Below are 21,532 nucleotides of genomic sequence, written 5' to 3'. Positions count from 1 at the left end.
GACCGAGAAATTATATCATGAAAGTTACAGTGATTATTAAGCATTTTAAAACGTATGTGGTAAGTTGCCAAAGTGCTTTGTTCTGAACGTTCATCAGTATTATAATCAAAAAGAGAAATATGAACGTTAGTTTTTACTGAAATGATCAAATAAAGTCAACATCTCACAGTCTTTACTGAGCTGTGTGGAGTTTGTTCAACTTTTAAAAGATGTTTGAATGGTGATATACACAGTGATAGATGTTAAGGACTAACGTTTATAATAAATACATTTGTATTGATTTTTAGATATTTTCATAGTTCATATAATCATACGTATTGGGATCATTTGTATTAATGTGGACCGGAGGGAGAGGGTGACGAGCATAAGTTTCACTTTCCTTTTTTATTTCAATTCCAACTTTGGTCATGAAGAATATGTTTCTCTGTTGTCCACGTTCATAAAGCATAAAGCAACAGCATCAGAGCACGGTGCAGAGTCTCTAGATGAGTTTACAGTAGTCCCTCGTTCTTATTATACATCCATGTTGTAGTCCGCTGTATAGAAAACTGTAGTTTCCATAGTTTCCCCACAGCAGCAGACGCACATTCATGACGTCCCCTGGCGCATCATAAACACGTCGGATAGTGAAAGTGCAGTCGATTCTTTAAAGCACCGCAGTCTCTTCTCCTAAGTCCTTTTGAATTCTCCTATCCACTAGTCCTTAACCCCGTGACGTTTCACTCAGAGGTCAAGGAATAGACGATAGGGTTAGACGTTAGGAGCTGATTTTTGGATTATCGGAACGCAACCGAGGAGTCGAGGAGGGGGAATTGATTAAATGAGAAAGGGCCTTATAACAGCAGCGGAAAGTTCTCCTTTGCGAGTTCGTGAAAGAGTTAAAGAAAGACGTAAACAAATTATAACATGACCCTGACTTAAAAAACGTTGATTATGCACCTGACACATTTGATTGTGTAAATGTCTACAAAAAATAACCTTTATTAATAGCTGCTAAATAGTTGTTTTTTAAATGTAAATAGTTGTTTTTTTAAACCAACAAGAAGAAAGTAAGCTAACGCAGCAGTGAATACCATTGTTTTTAATATTGTAAACAATGATTACAACAGCTCAATCACAAATTAATTGGTTTTTTTACACATTCCCATAGGGTGATATTTTTTAATTATGCATTAATTTTAAGAGTTTGAAATGCGGTTATGATATAATATTAAACTTATGCGTAAAAGACACACAGTTTTGACTATTTTGAATAACATTCCGCATTTTGACAAATAGGGGTAGCTACTCTTGCTGCGTTTAAATGTCATGGGAAATATTACTTTTCAAAGAGCAATAACGTTATCATCATATATTCAAAAATCAAATGTTAAGACACAGCCCCTACTCTTATATGCGGTCAAATAAGCTGTCTGTTGTTCTACACACTAAATGTGTAAGGTGTTTCTAGTGAATTAGATAGTTCTGTGCTAGGCGTTTTTACCAAAGCCACTGAACGCAGCGTGACACAACAGCGAAGATGGCGTGTTGTGGAAACTGTTTTTGTTGCCGATGTTGCTGCAGCGAAGGAGAGACTCGGACACCAGAGGAACTGGTAAGGCAAAAATATGAATTATTTCAAAAGGTGGTCTCTTGATTAATTCATAATTAGATATTTTCCGTCGGAATATCACGTGGGTTCTTCTCAGTGCACTGTTCTGGTTTGCTTACTCCACCCTGCTGATCCGACACTGTTGTGTTCTGGTGTCTTACATCTTTTACCATAAAACCCATTCACAATGCAAAACCGACACCTTCGCAATAATGTATATGCATTTAGGAAGGGACAATGCACATGAATCAACATGAGCACTTGAGTCCATGATGTAAATGTGTCAGATTTATCCATAGACGCAGGGCCGGTGTTAGAGTCAGAGTACAGCTACTTGCAATGGGCCTGGTCTACAAGATCCACTACACCTCTATGGTACCCATGTACATGTCAACATTCTTCCCAAAGGTCAAGGAATACCATGATCATAACACCAGAGGGAGCTCCACAAATCATGTGAAACCCAGATTTGGCACAAAAAAGGGGGAATACACGTTTCGCAATTATGCCACATCAAGGTGGAACGCTCTTCCCACAACTGTAAAGGAAAGTAAAACTATACTTACCTTCAAAACCTCTCTTAAAGAGCACCTTCGGGGGAGAGCATTGCAAAACTGGCCCCGGTAATGGTACAAATCTCAACCTGTCGTTCAATGGACAGCTTCCCCCCCCCCCCCCCCCCATCTATGTATATACTCGCATTTTAGACTCTGTTACTAACTGTATATCTGTAGACTTGGTATGTCTTAAATGTCCGGTTAGGATGTATTAGAACGAAATCTAAAATGAAAATTTTAAATAAGCAATCTGTATGTAAAAAACCACCTGTATGTAAATTGTAAATAAGCCATCTGTATGTCAAATATGTCTTATATGTCTTAAATGATATGATGAATTGAAAATGGGGGACCCTGATGTAAACAAGACGAAAGTCTTTCTCTGGTCTGCATCCCCTTAACAATTGTATGTTTTGAGCTGTACTGTACTGTACCCAATATACAAGCTGTTAATAAACTTTTCAATCAATCAATCAGAGTATAACTTGAGTTATGACAACTGGCGTCATTCTATTATTTTATTTAGATAGATGTATCCGGGGCGTGTACATTGAGGACCCATTGTTGACTTACAGGAAATAAACATGTCGATCGCCTCGTTTGTCGTTTACGTTCATCTTTTGCTATATCTGCCCCGATAGGATCACTTTGATGCACATTCAGTACTCGTATGTGAGGTTGTGGGTGAGAGGTCGATATCGTGACGCTTACAGGGAGGTATTGAACATTACAAAATAGGTGACTGTGTGGATGCCTGTTCAAAACATTGCAAACTTGAATAAATCATTTAAATTACATATTTGTGTCCGACTTTCATTTGTACATCGTTCTTAATGTGATATATAGTAGCTTTGATAGCTGTCCATACCTTCAGACAGCCTAAAAGTAAAACACAAGATGTTTACTCACAGCCCGAACGCTCATCGAGATGACTGGATCATCTATGACAAGCTGTGATCTGCTCCGATTCTATTGTGATATAAGTTCTGTAGCTATTCTCCTTTTTAATTAAATACCTGTATCCCTCTCATCACAACAAGACTCTACATTGTGCAGGGAAAAAAATTACACACGTGAAAATAACCTTGATGCATAGCTTGGAATGAAACAAACAAACTATCTTCCATGGCTAATACTGATATGTCACAGTAACGGTAAACCACAGAAAAGTAAGTCCTGCGGGGCACAAGTTGAATCCATATAATACGTTAGCATTTGTACAACCTTTTTATTTGTTGCTAAAGTTAACATTCAAGCCATTTAACAATAAAAATGCTTACATGACATGTCCTTTGTTAAACATTAAGCTGTCTGTGGCTCTTTTCTGCTGTCACAAATGTGAATTCCCCCTCTGTGGAACGAATAAAGGTATTCTGATTCTGATTACATTTAACCAGTTGTGGAAACATTTCTTGATCAAATTGATATGAAACAAATGAGACAAACATCGCTGTGACACTGATGTCACATCAGGACATTAACCCTAAACATTCACAGTAAACCCAGAGTGACATAGGCCCTATGCACAATTAGAAATATTATTATGATTTGCTCAGTTAATTTAGCTGATTAAATTATATTTAGTTAATACATTCTTTATTCTTCAATTAAAAGTATCTTCAAACAAATGTAAACCAAAAAATCATCCTCATTAATTAAGTTATAAATAAGAGTTACTTTACCATTAAAGCTCAATGTGACATATCACATTTCAGATATGTGACACTAGGGGGGGTTACTTGTCAGAAATGTGTTAGGTGGTCTATTTAGTCTAAATGACGTTCCCCTTAATTTCCCCAAAAGTAGAAATGGGTTAAGGCATAATAGAACTACCGTATTATATGGATTCAACTTGTGCCCCGCTGGACTTACTTTTCTGTGGTTTACAGTTACTGTGACATATATATTATTATATATTATATATATATATATATATAAATAAATATATATATTATATTATATATATATATATATTATATTAGCCATGGAAGATAGTTTGTTTGTTTCATTCCAAGCTATGCATCAAGGTTATTTTCATGTATGTAATTTGTTTTTCCTGCACAATGTAGAGTCTTGTTGTGATGAGAGGGATACAGGTATTTAATTAAAAAAACTTGCTCGCTGGAGAATATTCACAGAACTTATGTCACAATAGAATCGGAGCAGATCACAGCTTGTCATAGATGATCCAGTCATCTCGATGAGCGCTCGGGCTGTGAGTAAACAACTTGTGTTTTACTTTTAGGCTGTCTGAAGGTATGGACAGCTATCAAAGCTACTATACATCACATTAAGAACGATGTACAAATGAAAGTCGGACACAAATATATAATTTAAATGATTTATTCAAGTTTGCAATGTTTTGAACAGGCATCCACACAGTCACCTACTTTGTAATGTTCGATACCTCCCTGTAAGCGTCACGATATCCACCTCTCACCCACAACCTCACATACGAGTACTGAATGTGCATCAAAGTGATCTTAGGAAGGCAGATATAGCAAAAGATTAATGTAAACGACAAACGAGGCGATCGATATGTTTATTTCCTGTAAGTCAACAATGGGTCCTCAATGTACACGCCCCGGATACATCTATCTAAATAAAATAATAGAATGACGCCAGTTGTCATAACTCAAGTTATACTCTAAAACCGGTTCTAGCCAATTTGATGTTTTAAAGTAAAATGCTTCAATCTGGTGCACTTTGAGCACACAATTACTAGAGACTATCTAGGGGGTACAACTCTAAACACCCATATGAAAAAGATCGGTTTACATTTTAATAATCAAATAAGTATGTGAACATAACCAATAACCTACCATAGCCAATAACAAATACATGTAACTTATTTTATTTTTGTTGTTCATTCATATCTTATTTTACCCTCTTTAACATTTATTTATGCATATTTAGGAAAAAAAATTAGGATGAGCACCAACGGGCAAAAATGTTTTTTTCCCTCCCAGAGCTGCCAGCGCTGCACCCCCCAGAACTGGCGCCCTAGGCGACCGCCTATGTCGCCTATGCCAAAAACCGGCCCTGCATAGACGCTAACTTTCTTTCGTAGTCCCTGGCAGGTTGATGGCACTAAAAGAAAACACACAAGGTCACATAAGCACGGAAAAACCCATGAGCAGGATGACACCACATTAGCACAGGCAAAATCACATGAGCAGCCTTAAAACACATAAACATATGGTGCAAACATGATTTCTAATCGATTTACAGACACCGGTAGAGATACGAAACTGTTTAAAGCAGTGCAATAATGTATCTGTGTCTCTTGTACAAATCGTAGGGTAGACGTTCCTATCAAGCCCATGAAGCATTACATCCACTTGTGAATACTAGGTAATATAAAAAATAAACTACATGCTTTTTGCTTGATATTTTTTCCCCCAAATCTGCTTTTAAATTACAGTTTATATTGTCGGTCATTCAATCAATCGAAGTTTATTTGTATTGCACAATATCATACATGCCAACCTTTCCAAATCCAAAAGAGGTATGTTTGCGCGTGGAAAATGTGCACGCTCAAATTAGGTAATCAGAAGAAATGTAACCACAGTAATTACATGTACAAACCATGTATTTAATATATTTCATCACTTTTTGTATTTTGTATACAATGTTCAGTCACTTTAGTAATAATAATAATAATAATAACTTGAATTTATATAGCGCCTTTCATAACCTCAAGGTCACTTTACAAAGAAACATACAAGGACAGGACATTAATCACTAATCACGTGATGAGCAAATCCAATTTCATTGGATAGGAGCCAAAGTGGAGTCCATTGTCTATGGTGCACCAAAGGGGCATTTTTATTTTTTATAATTTGGGAAGATTGAAATCGGTAGGGAAAGCCAGCTAAATCGGTAGGCGGTAGAAACATGTCCAAAGCGGTAGACTACCGCCCAAATCGGTAGGGTTGGCAGGTATGCAATATTATTCACTTTATAATTGTCTCAGGGGGCTTGTACAGAATATGACATCCTCTGTCCTAAGACCCCTGCAGCTTACAAGAAAAACTCCCAAAGAAAACCTCTGGGAAAGTTGGATTAGTAGCATACATATTCGGAACATGAGAGTACACAGGTATAGACAGAGAGAAGGAAGAAGTAAGATGTCCCCCGACAAACTAAGCCTATATCAGCAAAACTAGGGGCTGAATCTAATCAGCCCTAACTATAAGCTTTATCAAGGAAGGTCTTAAGCGCACTCTTAAAAACGGATAGGGTGTCTGCCGCCCGAACACAAACTGGAAGCTGATTCCACAAATGTGGAGCTTGATAAGAAAAGGCTCTGGCTCCCATTGTACTTTTAGAGACTCTAGGAACAACCAACAACCCTGCATTCTTGGAACGCAATGCCCTAGTAGGACAGTAGGGTATAATGAGTTCTTTAAGGTAAGATGGCGCCTGCCCATTAAGGGCTTTGTAGGCGAGAAGAAGAATTTTAAATTCTATCCTGTGTTCTATAGGGAGCCAGTGTAAGGCAGCCAGAACAGGAGTAATGTGGTCCCTTTTCCTAACTCTGGTTAGTACACGAGCTGAGCATTTTGAATCAGCTGAAGCAACTTGTTCAGGTACACCCTGAGAATAAATACAATAGTCCAGCCTTGAAGTAACAAATGCATGGATTCGTTTCTCGTTTTAAGGCAAGATATGCCTGATTTTTATTATGTTGCGTAGGTGAAAAAGGGGCAATTTCTAAATGAAGCTATTGAAGTAGACGTGTGACGAGCCTGTTCTACCAAGAAGTGTACTTTTTGACACACTCAGAAGATTACCTTTTGAAGATAACATGTTTTGCATATTGCTACACCTGTTTACAGTTAATACACATTTCTTTAAATCAAAATCTAAGAGACCGATCAGAGACATAGGTCAATAAATCCTGGATATCCCATGTTCTCCTCGACATTAGGGTGCGCTGTGATTATTTTCTATGTAAACTATGTGCTGGTTTTCATGTTGTGGATGAAATAGTATTCAGCTAAACACTTGTAGTTAGCTGCAGGGTTTGGCAGTCCCTGCTTGGCTGGATGTGTCTTTAGAGAACAATAAAACCTATTTTGATGTTTTCCTGAAGACGATCCTTGGGGAATTCCAAGATGAAGAGGATGAGATTCTACCCAGGAAAGACTATGAGGTAAGTAAGCAGTGTGGATGTGTTCAGGTACAGATGTCTGAGTCAAGTGTGGATTGACTTTTCTCGTTTTGGCTTTACAGAGCTTGGATTATGATCGCTGCATCAACGAGCCCTACGTGGAGCTTCTCGAGGGAATGGACAACAAGGTAAGAAGATCACTTCCAATGTCTTTTGTTTACTTGTCGCTCAAAGTGGAGGACACATCTACAAAGCCTTCACTTCCAGCAGGTGGAATCTTACAGATCCATGTATATTGTGTGTTCAGGAAAATATCTCTCTCTCTCTCTCTCTCTCTCTCTCTCTCTCTCTCTCTCTCTCTCTCTCTCTCTCTCTCTCTCTCTCTCTCTCTCTCTGAGGAAGCAGTTATTGTTGTTGCTTGTTAAGGGTCGAGCTCAAACTGACACAAGATAGTTTGCTGGCTAGGGACATCTGGTAGTCCAATTTATCTGAATGCTATCTCCCCTTTGGCATATATTCTTAGCTAGGGACAGGCTTATAGTGCCTTGCTTGTTATGTTTTGTTATGCACAATGTTGATTATTCTCTCAGAGCTTGCTAAATACAGGGGACTGGGGAAAGATCTTCAGAATCGGTTAGGCAGGGGCTGCGACAACTCGTTGCTGCAGCAAATCTCTTCCAATAAACCATCATTGTCTGTCTGCCATCAAGTCCAGCTCTCCCGTGTTGCACTGTGTTTCGAGTCCTTGCTCCAGAAGTTTCCGTTACATTGTGTAGTGCCATCTTCCATTAAGGATCCACCCAGGGCTTCTGATAATAAAGCTTATAGTATTTACCAAAGCAGTGTTTCTAGACATTTTCATTTGTGGAAGTTGTCCCATACTTAAAATCAACCTAAACCTGGTGCTCCACACATGTTAGGGGCCAGGGCTATTTTGATTCTCAATGGAGATTATTGGTCTTGCCTGATATCAGTGAACTTTCTTCTTATATTTGATCTGTGGACACTACTAGTTTATTTTAAACTAGACTGCTTATCTAAATAATGAACTAAATCATCTAGCTAATTGAACGGACCTCTTTTTGTTAAGAACAGGAACATACCGTTACGTGTTTTTACAGATCATCTGAAAGAGCTGCTTTAACAAGATGTATCGCAGTAGTAGAAACAATTGAATAGTATGCCTACTCTATCTATTTCATAAATATGAAATAATAATTGTATGAAAAAATGTACATAAATTCTATGATATGAAGAAAATAAAAATGGAATGTGCACAAACACATAAAATAGGAAAATGTGCATTCTGCTGCACTACTGTTGGATTAGGTCATGTGATAAAAACAACTTTGTTGATACAATTTAAATCCATCATTAAAACATATTTTCTACATTTTAATATTCATATCTTATTTGTCAAATGTTTGTAACATGTTTTCATGTCCCAATAGAAAGCCAAAAAGTATGAAGCAGTGCGATGGATGCTGATGTTTGCAATCGGAGTCACCGTGGGTCTGGTAGGTGGGCCGGGAATATCTCTTTGATAGCCACATTTCAACGTACTAATCATCACTTCCTGTCTCCTTCAGGTGGGCCTCTTTGTGGATTTCTTTGTTCGCCTCTTCACCAAAATCAAATATACTTTGGTTGCGGATTGTATCCTTTGACATGCCTCTTCTAATGGCAGGATAAATGGCTGAGTGCAGTGTGCAGTGATCAGCCTTTCTGTGACGTGCTGTCCACCGCACAGGGTTATGGTGGTGGAAATGGTGTTAGTGGAATAATGTGCATTTGGGCAAAATAAGTCACAATATTACCCAAAGGGTTATAATAACGTCTGACAATTTAACAAAAATAACCAAGTTATAAAATAAATGATAAATAAGATTCTTATAATATAGATTACGTTTATAAAATCCTTCCTCCTGCCCCCTGGCAGTAAGGTCAGACTGTACACATGTCAATCAGTGCTCTGCAGTCACAGTATGCGTAAAGGGAAGCGTGTTAGCGGATCACATGATGCTATGAAGATAACAAATTGCATTTATAAAACAGAGCAGCAAATACACAAACAAATAGAAACAAATCTGTAAACCTTAAATTGATTCACAAATGAGTGCAAAATGATTATGATACATAATGAATGGAGTATGGACAGGCATATAAAGTGCATACTAGCCGTTGTTTCTCTCTTCCGGGCAGCCATCATTCATTACAGTATGTTCTGACAGTAAGCAGAAACATTGAGATGTGTGAATGTTGTCCTGAGCTCAGCCTGCAGCCTTGCAGCAGTGCAGTGACAGAGGCTGTCTCTCTGTGTCCCTGCTGGAGCTCCTGGCCTTCAACCTGACCTTCGTCTTCATCGCCAGTGTGCTCGTCCTCGTTGAGGTAGGACTGCTCACACACAGCAGCTTTTACATTCAAACAGAAGGCATTGTCTTATGATATTAAGTCATCGCAGTAATGTGAGTAGTAAAACATGTAATTCTCCTCAAGACTCCAATAAGAAGCATATTTGTTAAATGAAATTCTCGCAAGAGATAAAGCCCTGATGCGTAACCTCCCGACACACACACATCATAACAATCCATCTAGCCAACACAGTAACAGCAGGGAGGCTAAAGAGTGGGTTGTTGGTTTGATTCCCCTGTAGTCAACATATTGAAGTGTCAATTGGCAAGACACTGAAAATGGTCCCTGAAAAAGCACTATAAATGCAGTCTATTTACCTTTGACAAATGTAGATAGTCTGAAGTATTCATACCATAGACTAGAGAGCAGTGATTTATTAATCCTGTGCATTAATCATTCACACAGTCTCCTTCTTACATGTGGCTGCAGCAACTGTGTTGCTTTGAAGCTGCATCATGTGTTTAGCATCTTCATATTTGTCTGATATTAAGGTTTAATCTTCATTTGTGAAATATGCTGCTGTGCAGATGTTTGTGATAAAGCTAAAACACTCTGGTAGACGGTTTGAGAAACTCTCTCTGTGTTGACCGGCTTACAGACCACTGTGAACGTGTTTTATAAAACCTTCACTTTCCAGTATTTTTTTCAGGATTGACCCAAACTTGACCCGGCATCAATACATACATACACAAAGATGCAATGTATTCAGGGTTTTTAATGCAAATCAAAGTGTGTTTGTGATCCTAGAAAACGTATGTTGCCTGTTTCCAGCCTTTAGCTGCAGGTTCGGGGATCCCAGAAATTAAAAGTTACCTAAACGGAGTGAAGGTTCCAGGAGTCGTCCGGCTGCGAACTTGCCTCTGCAAAGCTGCTGGAGTCCTGTTCAGCGTGGCTGGAGGTAAGGTCTGACTTTCATACTGAATGTGTCCAAGTTGAATTTATTTATATTGAAGGGGCTTGCTACTGACAATTTGTTCACTTAAATCAAAAATCTTAGTTTCCAAAAGGAATAAATGCATATCCCCACAATGATGAGCAGTGCTGTTGTGATGATCCAATTAATAAATACATGTAATGGAATTGTGTGTGTGTGTGTGTGTGTGTGTGTGTGTGTGTGTGTGTGTGTGTGTGTGTGTGTGTGTGTGTGTGTGTGTGTGTGTGTGTGTGTGTGTGTGTGTGTGTGTGTGTGTGTGTGTGTGTGTGTGTGTGTGTGTGTGTGTGTGTGTGTGTGTGTGTGTGTGTGTGTGTGTGTGTGTGTGTGTGTGTGTGTGTGTGTGTGTGTGTGTGTGTGTCCAATCAGGTCTGTTTGTGGGGAAAGAGGGTCCAATGATTCACAGTGGAGCCATAGTGGGGGCCGGCCTTCCTCAGGTACTTCTGCACCTGTCTCATACTGTATCTTAAAGGACAGGTTCACATAAAATATGTGGTAACACAGCTGTCAGTGGCCACAGGGAAAAAGGTTCCTTCATTTTATTCCTCCGGTAAAAAATACAAGTGGTGTCCCTCATCTGGAAACGGAGAACCTGAAGACGACTTTAAAATGCAGCTCAGCACTGTGCGTCAACAATATTCTAGTCTGAAATCTGTAAATAAACTGCAATAATGTAAAGGGTATTAGCGCTGAAAACACTATGAAAGTTGATGATGACCATCAACATGCTTTATTATGTCTTATAAATTGGTGCAGAATGGTTTAGGTTGATATCATTTGTTACATGGATTTGGTGCCAAATAAAAACAAATTACCACTCAGGAATTGTTACAAATTAGGAAATGTCACTCCATTAGGACCTTTAGACCTTAAAATAATAAATGCTGGGATTAGAGTTAAAAAACACTTTTGGTATTTGGAGATCAGAAACCCCCTTATTGTGAAATAGGAAAGTCGAACCCCTCTGAAAGCTCTCAGTCTGCAGTTTGTAAAGCTTCATGAAGATGTGATTATCATAAAGTGAGCATGTCTGTAGAGCAGAGGCTGCTGGGTATCTATAGAACATTTTTGCATTCAGAAAACTAGAGGTCAGAAGTCAAGGGGACCCTGTGGTTGTAGCCATGGCAGCTCTAACCTTGCCAAAAATGTGCTTTGGAGATTATTTATCCTCCTTCCCGACAAGTTTAAACTGCAATATGATATCGGTGTCTTCGCTCCAGTGAGCCTGCTACAGCCTCTTAAAGACAGGGAAGTGGGCAGGGCTTCACTTCCATTGTAAAATCATTGACTTTCAATTGGTCCATCCACTGATGGATTTGACTCATAATATGGCTAGAAATGTGCTCATCAGTTTTCTTCCCCCTCCATCAGTTTCAGAGCATCACTTTCAAGAAGATCAAATTCGATTTTTCCTACTTCCGCAGTGACAGGTATGCAAACTACACAAACAGCGTTACCGAAGTCAAAATATGCAGCTAGTGTGAACAAGCATATCTCATGTTGTCATGTGTTCTGATTTTCAGGGACAAGCGAGACTTTGTGTCAGCAGGTGCAGCAGCTGGAGTAGCTGCTGCATTTGGTGCTCCTATAGGTGGCACGCTCTTCAGTCTGGAGGAGGGCTCCTCTTTCTGGAACCAGGCACTCACTTGGAAAGTGGTATGTCACCTCATCCAAAACACCAAAACATGTGTTGTCTTTCCGCTGGCTCTGTTGCTTTAATCTACACTAGTTAAGTAGACCTCAGTTTTCTCCTCTGTTTCTGTTCAAGCTCTTCTGCTCAATGTCTGCCACGTTCACCCTCAACTTCTTCCGTTCTGGGATCAACTTTAACAAGTGGGGCTCCTTCCAGCTGCCTGGTCTGCTCAACTTTGGAGAGTTCAAGGTAAAGAGTTAATCCCTGGGGTTGTCTCTTTGTTTGAGCTAAAATATGTGTGAAAATGTATGTCTTTAAGTTTTATTAAATTATAACATTTATATTATAATTATTCAATATATTATTGGTATCAAAAACTCTTTTATTACACACATCTCGACAACAATAACAATTGTGCAAATTGTAAAAATATTGTTCAAACACCACGCTAATTTCATCATTACAGCAGCCTCCTCCAATTCCTCTCATTTGCTGCTGTTGAAACCTTGATAATCTTTGTGGTTAATATCCACATTCTTTAGTAGGACTCCAGTACATCCAGAGCTCTGCTGCTTGCATGTTCACTCACTACCGCTCCAGGGACCACATCGTCCCTCTACTAAAAGACCTTCTACTGTTTCCCCATCCCACAATGGATCCATTTCAAAATCCTCATCACAAACCAAGCCCTTCATAACCAGGCCCCCTTCTGCCTCACCCACCTTCACTGCCATCCTCCTTTCCTTTTGACACCAACCTCCTGTTCCCACCATTCAGCAATGGACACCGGATATGGGTGGGGGACTCCATCTGGAACTCTCACCTCCAATTTATCTGTGACTACTCAAATCTGTTTATGTTCAAGATCAAGAAAGGACTGAGAACTCTTAAGACGGCTCTTATTGTTTCAGTTTATGTCCTGTCCTGCCTTTTGCCTGGTGAACTCTCTATGACCTTTTGTTTTCTCTCCTTTCATTCATTGCTTGATGAAACATATCAGTGACGTTCTGATGTTTGCTCTGCAGTGTCCAGATGAAGATAAGAACTGCCACCTGTGGACAGTAGTGGACCTGGCCTTCTTTGTCCTGATGGGGGTGGTGGGTGGCTTGCTGGGGGCGCTCTTCAACTGCATGAACAAAACCCTGGCCAAGTATCGCATCAGGAACATCCACCCAAAGGCCAAGTTCATCAGGTGATTGCTACAGGGCATCTTCATACAATCAGCACCCATCTTTACTGTCCTAAAGGTCTGTTCTGCTTTTGACTGCAAATGTCTTAAAATGTGACACTTATTTCTTTTAGAGTTTTAGAGAGTCTACTGGTTGCCATGGTGACAACAGTAGTGATATTTGCTGCTTCGTTACTGTTAGGCGAATGTCGTGACCTGTACTCCCCCACAACCCACAACACCACAGTGAGTGACTCTTTCCTGCATCCTTACTGAGCACTCATGTAACTCACTCAACTTTTAAATAATAAGGGGCTGCTTGTATCAAATATGTCTTAAAGGGGCCCTACTATGCTCCTGTTCAGGTGTGTATCAGTATGTAGTGTCTCTACTTTAAAGAGTCCTCTCCTGCTGATGTTCAGGTGTATATCAGTATGTGGTGTCTCTACTTTAAAGAGTCCTCTCCTGCTGATGCTCAGGTGTATATCAGTATGTACAGTAGTGTCTCTACTTTAAAGAGTCCTCTCCTGCTGATGTTCAGGTGTATATCAGTATGTAGTGTCTCTACTTTAAAGAGTCCTCTCCTGCTGATGTTCAGGTGTATATCAGTATGTAGTGCCTCTACTTTAAAGAGTCCTCTCCTGCTGATGTTCAGGTGTATATCAGTATGTAGTGTCTCTACTTTAAAGAGTCCTCTCCTGCTGATGTTCAGGTGTATATCAGTATGTAGTGTCTCTACTTTAAAGAGTCCTCTCCTGCTGATGTTCAGGTATATGTTGGTATTTAGGGAGAACTTTGGGATGTTATCCTTTGCAGACCATTTACATGCACAAAAACCTATATAACACAATACAGGAAAGGGAAAACTCTAAAAAGCAAAATAGGGCCCCTTTAACACAGCAGTCAGGGACGTATTCCTACAGTTCGTACTGTTCCATAAGTTCACTTTGATATCTTCAGTACAGCGTTCATGTGTCACAAATTGTGAAAAGCAGAGGCTAACTCTGAATATCTGCATGCGTTCAAAGGTCTTAAAAGCATTCAATTGAGGTCCTCCATGAAAAAGGCTTAATACGATATGATGTTATGTTAATTGTAATTACCAAGTCTTAAGTCTTGTCTGGAGGTTTGTGTATGTGACTGTGGGCTTTCAGAACTGTTCCACACGTCCTCTGAGCTATCACACATGCGGGAAACACAAAGCTACAACAGCAGCAGCTCAAACATCAGCCAAAGTGCTAGTTTTAGTAAACACAACAATTCTGATGTTTCCTTGGTTATCCATCTATTCACTTGTAAAGAATATTAAGTAAGAAGACACTATGATACAGCCTTAGGATAGTCTGGTTCAATTACTTCCTGTTAGGACTTGATCTCATGTTAAGCTGTGAGTTGTGTTTCAGCTGTCTGGCAGTGAGGACATCAACTCAACCATTCGTCAGTTCTTATGCACCAACAAGACCTACAACGACATGGCCACGCTGTTCTTCAACCCTCAGGAGGCTGCTATCCACCAGCTCTTCCACCAGGATGGTGGGATAAGCCCCCCGCCCCCCTCCACAAATACACACACACACACACACACACACACACACACACACACACACACACACACACACACACACACACACACACACACACACACACACACACACACACACACACACACACACACACACACACGTTAAATGTACAAACATAATGGATGTAATAAATGATTGTGATATGCAAAATGTTTCATCTTTTCACAGACTTATGCTGCCATGTTTCAGGAGGTCTCTATATTAACTCTGCCCCTGTTGTCCCGTCAGGAACCTTTAGCCCGGTGACGCTGTCAGTGTTCTTCCTGCTATACTTCCTGTTGGCCTGCTGGACCTACGGTGTGTCTGTGCCCAGCGGACTCTTTGTCCCCTCACTGCTCTGTGGGGCCGCTTTTGGACGTCTGGTTGCCAACATCCTCAAAGTGTAAGAAGCATGTTCTCATGATTTTCTAATGACAAATGTGTGAATGTCCCTCTTTCTCTATAACTATGAAATGTCACATCAAAAAGGGGTCAGAATCTGATGCAGTAAATTATCTCACTATCAACCGGTGCCATAGGTAGAACATTTAGCAGCTTAAGAGACAGATTTTCCCCTCAGGCGGCCAGAGCATGAGCTAAAAGAGAGATTAAACTGAACCTGTGTTCACCGGAGGTTAGAGCCCTCACACAGCCAGAGACGCTCTGCAGCACTGTCACACACTCAGAGGCTTCCCCACCCAAGTGTTTCTATCAAAATGTCTCATGATGAGTTCAGAAGTGCTGTTTTGGACTGTTTGCCTCCCCAACCCCTGTCTGTGCTCAGTAACTATATGTTAGGGATGTTAAGATTCACTGATTCGCATCGGTGCACCGGCATAAACGTTCAAGATGCGAGTGCACCGGTTTAAAGAGTGCACATCGGCTACAGTTTGGGTTGAACTCGCGATGCATCGATTGTAGCGTCTTTGCATCGGTAAAAAACGGATTCATTCATATATTATCCCCTCATCCTGTCAGCACTCAGCAGAGACGATCTTTGCTTCGCACTACGGAGGCCGAGAGTCTCAGTTATCAACACACATGGAAGTCGAGGAGAAAGAGAAACACAGCGCACCGAAAAATACCTACAAATCAAACGTTTGGCAACAATTCGGATTTTACAAGAAAGACGGACAACTTGAAAAATCGCTCGCAAATTGTAAACCATGCCGTGCCGCTTTAAAGTACACAAGTAGTGCGAGGAACTTAGCGACGCACATAATTATTATTATTACTTTACATTGCATTTAGCTGACGCTTTTATCCAAAGCGACTTACAATAAGTACATTCGACCAGGAAGACACAACCTTGAAGAAAACAGAATCATAAAGTACATCAGGTTTCATAGAGCCAAACATTTCAAGTGCTACTCAACTGGCTTTAGATAAGCCAGTCCTTTAGTAGTATAAAAGTGCTTTGTTAATAGTTCTATCGCTCGAAGTGGAGTCGAAAGAGATGAGTTTTCAGTTTGCGCCGGAAGATGTGCAAGCTTTCTGCTGTCCTGATGTCAATGGGGAGCTCATTCCACCATCTTGGAGCCAGGATAGCAAACCCACGTGTTCTTGCCGATGGGAACTTGGGTCCCCCTCGCAGCGAGGGCGCAGCAAGTCGTTTGGCTGATGCAGAGCGTAGTGCACGCGCTGGGGTGTACGGTTTAACCATGTCCTGGATGTACGAAGGGCCAGATCCATTCACAGCATGGTACGCAAGTACCAGTGTCTTGAAGTGGATTCTAGCAGTTACCGGAAGCCAGTGAAGGGAGCGGAGGAGCGGAGTGGTGTGGGAACATTTAGGAAGGTTGAAGACCAGACGAGCCGCTGCATTCTGGATGAGCTGCAGAGGTCGGATGGCACATGCAGGTAGACCAGCCAGGAGGCTTTAGACATAAAGAGGCGACATGGGGTCTGCGGCTGAAAATAGAAACCTGAAAGTTAGACATGAGTTAAATCACTCAGTGAGGTGTTCTGTCAGAGAGAGTGGTGTTTAGTTTACAGCAGCCTGTGACGGCCAATAATAGTTTAAATGTCTTCCTTACTGTAAGCAGTTAAATACCTGTTTGTGAAAGGTTATTTGTATTCTTTATTGTTCATATAGAAACCACTGCTTTCTGCTCACTGGTGAGTTAGCCTATGAATGAGTGTTAAGCACATCAGGCTGGCAGCTGTATGGGCATTGCATAATGGGATACGCAGTACTAGTAGAGAGAACCACATATGTAAAGCACTTTTTAGTTAATTTATCATTTGGATATAAGGAATAAAACAAAATCCTCTGTCATACCATATTGAAGTATCATTATTTTTGCATCGTGTTGAATCGCATCGTATCGCCCTGAATCACATAATGTTGAATCAAATCGTATCGAACTGTATCGCAACAGGGGTGAATCGTATCGCATCGTCTGGTGCTTCAAATTTATCGTTAATGTATCGTATCGTTGGCAACGCATCGAGATGCGCATCGCATCGAGATGCGCATCGCATCGTCCTCAGTGATGGAGATGCACATCCCTAACATATGTGCAACATGTCCACAGGGCCTCCTCTTTAACCTCTATGTTTTGTCTGATGTCCGGCTCATCACAGCTCCTCTGCAGGCTCTTATTTCCACTCTTCTTTCAACCCATGCCCTCCACAGGTTGCATCAGAAAGAAATACAGTTTCTATTATTAAGAATTAGCACAAAAGCGAGACTTGGACATACCCTAAATGCACTGTCTCCATGATCTTAGACCATGGCCTAGAGATGGTCTGAACAGGCTCAGAGCCTCCTGATGAAGGATTATGTTGCTCTGGGAATATGCCACTGATGGAGTTTATCTGCCAAAATGTTTTTTTTAATGAAGTGAAGCCTTTGAAGGCAAGATTGTCAAACAATGAATACATCCAATATTTTAACTTTGGACCTTGCAAAGCTAGTTGTTTGCCTTGCTTGAAGTCTTTATCAGTGGCGCCCCGAATGTTTTTTCTGTAGCCCCGGACAATTCTCCCTCAATAATATAATACATTAACCGTGCTTTACGTGAACTTCATCATGACACTAGAGAGGACGGCTGGACTGTAATTCCCCGTGTTCAGTGAATGCAACAGAGGCAAGACACCAGACCAATCAGAGAGTTGCATGGAAATAAAGAGAGAGAGAGAGAGAGAGAGAGATAGATAGATAGATAGATAGATAGATAGATAGATAGATAGATAGATAGATAGATGCCAGCAGGGATTGTGTTGTTAGCATCTGGTTAGCTAGCTGCACTAATGGACATACGGAGCTGTTGGTTCCACAACAGGCTGGAGGAAAGCTCTCTCCTGTCAGACTGAGAGACTCAGGTGAGCTAAAGGACTCTGAGTGTTTAGATAGTTCACTTTAGTCTAAGTTATCTCAGTGGGTCTCAAATGGTTTGCTCATACATTTTTCAAAAGATTATTTCCGCGGCACACCTTCATATGATCATTATCGTTATAAAAAATGAAAAACAGTTATGAAATACTATATGGCAGTAAAACAAGAACACAGTTTAAAAGGGGAGTGATTTGTAACATATCCATAAAGAAAAAGAATATCTGATTACAGTTGTGTATGGATGTTGAGAGATGTATCCATAGATCTCTTAATGTTGCTCTCAAAGTGCACCAGATTGATGCTTTTAACTTCAATATTTAAAAAAAATCTTCCCGGGGGAGCTTCCCCCCGGACCCCCTAGAGGAGGTGAGGTCCGCTCCCCACTCGTAAAAAATAGCACTTTACCCCTTCCTATATGCCGTGAGCTGATTATCGAGCCTGTGTGTGCTTGTGGGGAGTGTTGCAGTAGAACATTCGACTGTAGGGTGTGGGCTAAGCCCCGAATGTTTTCAGGTCCAGGCGACGCCCCTGGTCTTTATGCTAAGCTAACCATACCATGTGACTCACACAAAGACATAAGAAATGCAGACAAAAGTGAATAAGGAGAGAATGTAAAGATACTTATTAAGGTGAAGGTTCAAAGGTACTTTGGAACAATGGTAGAAAAAAGACTAAACATAGAGCCAGAGTGCCTCACAGCCTGCTAAAATTGATGGATTCCTGAAGTAGCCTACCAACGTAATGACAACAGAAAGACACAAAGCAGAGGCTGAATCCCTGTGTGTGTTGCCTCTCTGTAGGAGAGGTGGTGGGGCCAATTGTCTGAGGATGAAGCCATGCTGCTTCCTGATGGAGACTCACGTCTTTACACTCACCACACAATCCTCACTCTGTCCCCTCTGGTCTGTCCTCTGTTAGGAAGCTGGGAATGGACATCTACCCAGGGACCTTTGCTCTGATTGGAGCTGCTGCCTTCCTGGGAGGCGTGGTCAGGATGACCATTAGTCTGACCGTCATCCTCATTGAATCCACCAATGAAATCACATATGGGCTGCCCATCATGATTACTCTAATGGTACAGCAACAATTAACAATTTTTTTCACAAGGAGTCATTGTTTCCATGTTGGTCTTGAGGAGGGAGAGTTGTGAATAATAGTCATGTCGTTCTTGTTGGGTTCACGTGCTTCATGCTTTTGTGTTGACCACCAGGTTGCCAAGTGGACGGGAGATTTTTTCAACAAAGGCATCTATGACATCCACATCCAGCTGAGAGGAGTGCCGCTGCTGGAGTGGGAGACTGAGGTTGAAATGGACAAGTAAGATTAGTTCTGGGGGCTGAAGGCCTGGTGCTGCACTCTCACTGTCACACACACATACGGCCCGTCCACACACAGGCATGAAAACAATCTTTCAAAGCTTCGCCCATTCACTTGAATGGGGTGACGTAGAAGATTTTGAATCTTCGCCGAACTGCATTGTGGGGAGCGGAGCATGGCTTTGCAAGCATCGTGAGCATCAAAAGTTGAGCAATGTTCAACTTTTGATGCTCCCGATGCTTTCGAAGCTGGCATCAGCCAATCAAATCCCGTTTATGCAAATCCCGCCAGTACAAGCGCTAGCCAATCAAACCGCGTGCAAGCTGGGAGAGCCAGACCGCAGTTAATTTCCTCATGTTCCAAACGAGAAATTACGGTAGCAAATCACCCGGTTCTTTACGACCAAAACTATTTACCGGGATACAAACCGGAGAAACCAGGCATGGAGGGAGGTGGCAGAGACAGTGGGTGAAACTGGTAGGTTTTCGCCTGTTTGGGGAGTTTATATCCAGTTTACTTCGTTTTAACATTGCTATTGCTTTGTATGTCGGGGGCGGGAGATTCATGTGATTGGTTGTTGGTCGCAAAAAATCGCCAAGCTTCAGACACGCCCAGCATCAAGATTTTTCAAGATTTTTTTCATGCCTGTGTGTGGACGGGCCGTTACACTAAGGTTAGCTGCTAACATGTTGATTGTTGGATACCGACACACTCAAAACCATGCCATTCATGTGTGCGCATCGTGCCTCAAGGTTAGGGTTAGGCGGGGCGATCGGCTGTTTGGCGGGCAGAGCGACGCTGCATAAAACTGCCGTGACGTCATCCTTAATGCGAACCACAAAACCAAAACATCAGCCGTTAGCTGTTAGCACTCAGAGCTCACAGCTCCTCATATCTGTTCAGAAACTAGACAAAAGTTAAACAAGTACAAACCACAGACTGTCTGTGTCATGGCGAATACAGTCGCTGCTTTATTTATGTCTGTAGGCCGTTGTTGTGAGTGTGGACGGAGCATATACATATATTAGCTTAGCCTGATCGATCCGATCTCCATTCAGAAAAACACGCATTTTAAAAGGTTTTTCCCCTGCCGTCTTGTCTGCAGACCGGTATCAGTGTGTTGTTACTTCGGCCTCATTTTGAAACGTGTATTACAATTAAATCACGGTAAAATACGTTCATCTTGTTGTAGTTGTAGCCCCCATTGCCAGCGATTCTCTCTGACCATTCAGCAGTCGAGAGTGTTTACCTCACTAGTTTAGCATATTCAGCCCGCTTGTTGGCCCGGTAAGAACCTCGATTTTGGAGGGCCAAAAAAAAGGTGAAAAAGTAGCCCAGCCGGAACTGCCCCTAGTGGAAAAGCAAAAAAAAGCAGGCCGGGTTTCGCCCAGCCCGCTTAAACCGTGCTACGTGCTGCAGTGGAAAAGTGCCATAAGCAGGGGTGCACATAACTGGTACGCAGGTACGCATGCGTGGCAACAATCTGAAATGCGTACCGTCACTTGTGTCACAAAGCGCATTTGCGTACCGACGTACTTGTGAAGCTTTTCCAGAAGGCGGTTAGATCACCGGACGACAGAGTCGGTCTCCGTGTGCACAGACAGAGCTGCTGTTAACGTCGGTCTGTACAACGGAATTGTGCCAAAACTACGTCAACCGGATGCGGAGGGACACTCCCCCCCCACCCCCCTTCACTGGAGAACTGCGCTAAAACAGCTGATCACAGAGTTCACACTCTGTGGTCACGAAGTACTCCACTAGACCCCCCCCCCCCGGCCATCAGCCTCCAAGACTAGCAACAAAGAAGCAGACTGTATTCCCACCAGAGTATGTGAGCCCGCAAACAAAATCAGCTGCATGTCGCTCCTGCTCATTCCAAGATGTCCATGATTTCGGTCATTTGTT

The 21,532-nt window shown here is 41.4% G+C and overlaps 1 protein-coding gene across 1 annotated transcript in view; it reads left to right on the top strand.

Moving 5' to 3' along the window:
• Positions 1-1,174: 1,174 nt before the first annotated feature.
• The window catches only part of clcn6 (chloride channel 6), a 33,534-nt gene continuing 13,176 nt past the window's right edge, over positions 1,175-21,532 (top strand). The window contains exons 1-17 of the mRNA XM_034235948.1: positions 1,175-1,594; positions 7,247-7,306; positions 7,387-7,452; positions 8,716-8,781; positions 8,854-8,920; positions 9,546-9,652; positions 10,448-10,574; positions 10,977-11,044; positions 11,979-12,037; positions 12,131-12,263; positions 12,376-12,489; positions 13,266-13,432; positions 13,543-13,654; positions 14,812-14,941; positions 15,220-15,373; positions 19,229-19,385; positions 19,521-19,627. Of these exons, the coding sequence (XP_034091839.1) occupies positions 1,520-1,594; positions 7,247-7,306; positions 7,387-7,452; positions 8,716-8,781; positions 8,854-8,920; positions 9,546-9,652; positions 10,448-10,574; positions 10,977-11,044; positions 11,979-12,037; positions 12,131-12,263; positions 12,376-12,489; positions 13,266-13,432; positions 13,543-13,654; positions 14,812-14,941; positions 15,220-15,373; positions 19,229-19,385; positions 19,521-19,627 (1,769 nt within the window). The 5' untranslated portion in view covers positions 1,175-1,519. The remainder of the gene's footprint in view (positions 1,595-7,246; positions 7,307-7,386; positions 7,453-8,715; positions 8,782-8,853; positions 8,921-9,545; positions 9,653-10,447; positions 10,575-10,976; positions 11,045-11,978; positions 12,038-12,130; positions 12,264-12,375; positions 12,490-13,265; positions 13,433-13,542; positions 13,655-14,811; positions 14,942-15,219; positions 15,374-19,228; positions 19,386-19,520; positions 19,628-21,532) is intronic.

The sequence above is a fragment of the Gymnodraco acuticeps genome, unplaced genomic scaffold (genome assembly GCF_902827175.1).
Source record: "Gymnodraco acuticeps unplaced genomic scaffold, fGymAcu1.1, whole genome shotgun sequence".
Classification (NCBI taxonomy): Eukaryota; Metazoa; Chordata; class Actinopteri; order Perciformes; family Bathydraconidae; genus Gymnodraco; species Gymnodraco acuticeps.
The sequence above is the reverse complement of the archived record's forward strand: the minus strand, read 5'-3'. Positions and strand labels throughout refer to the sequence as shown.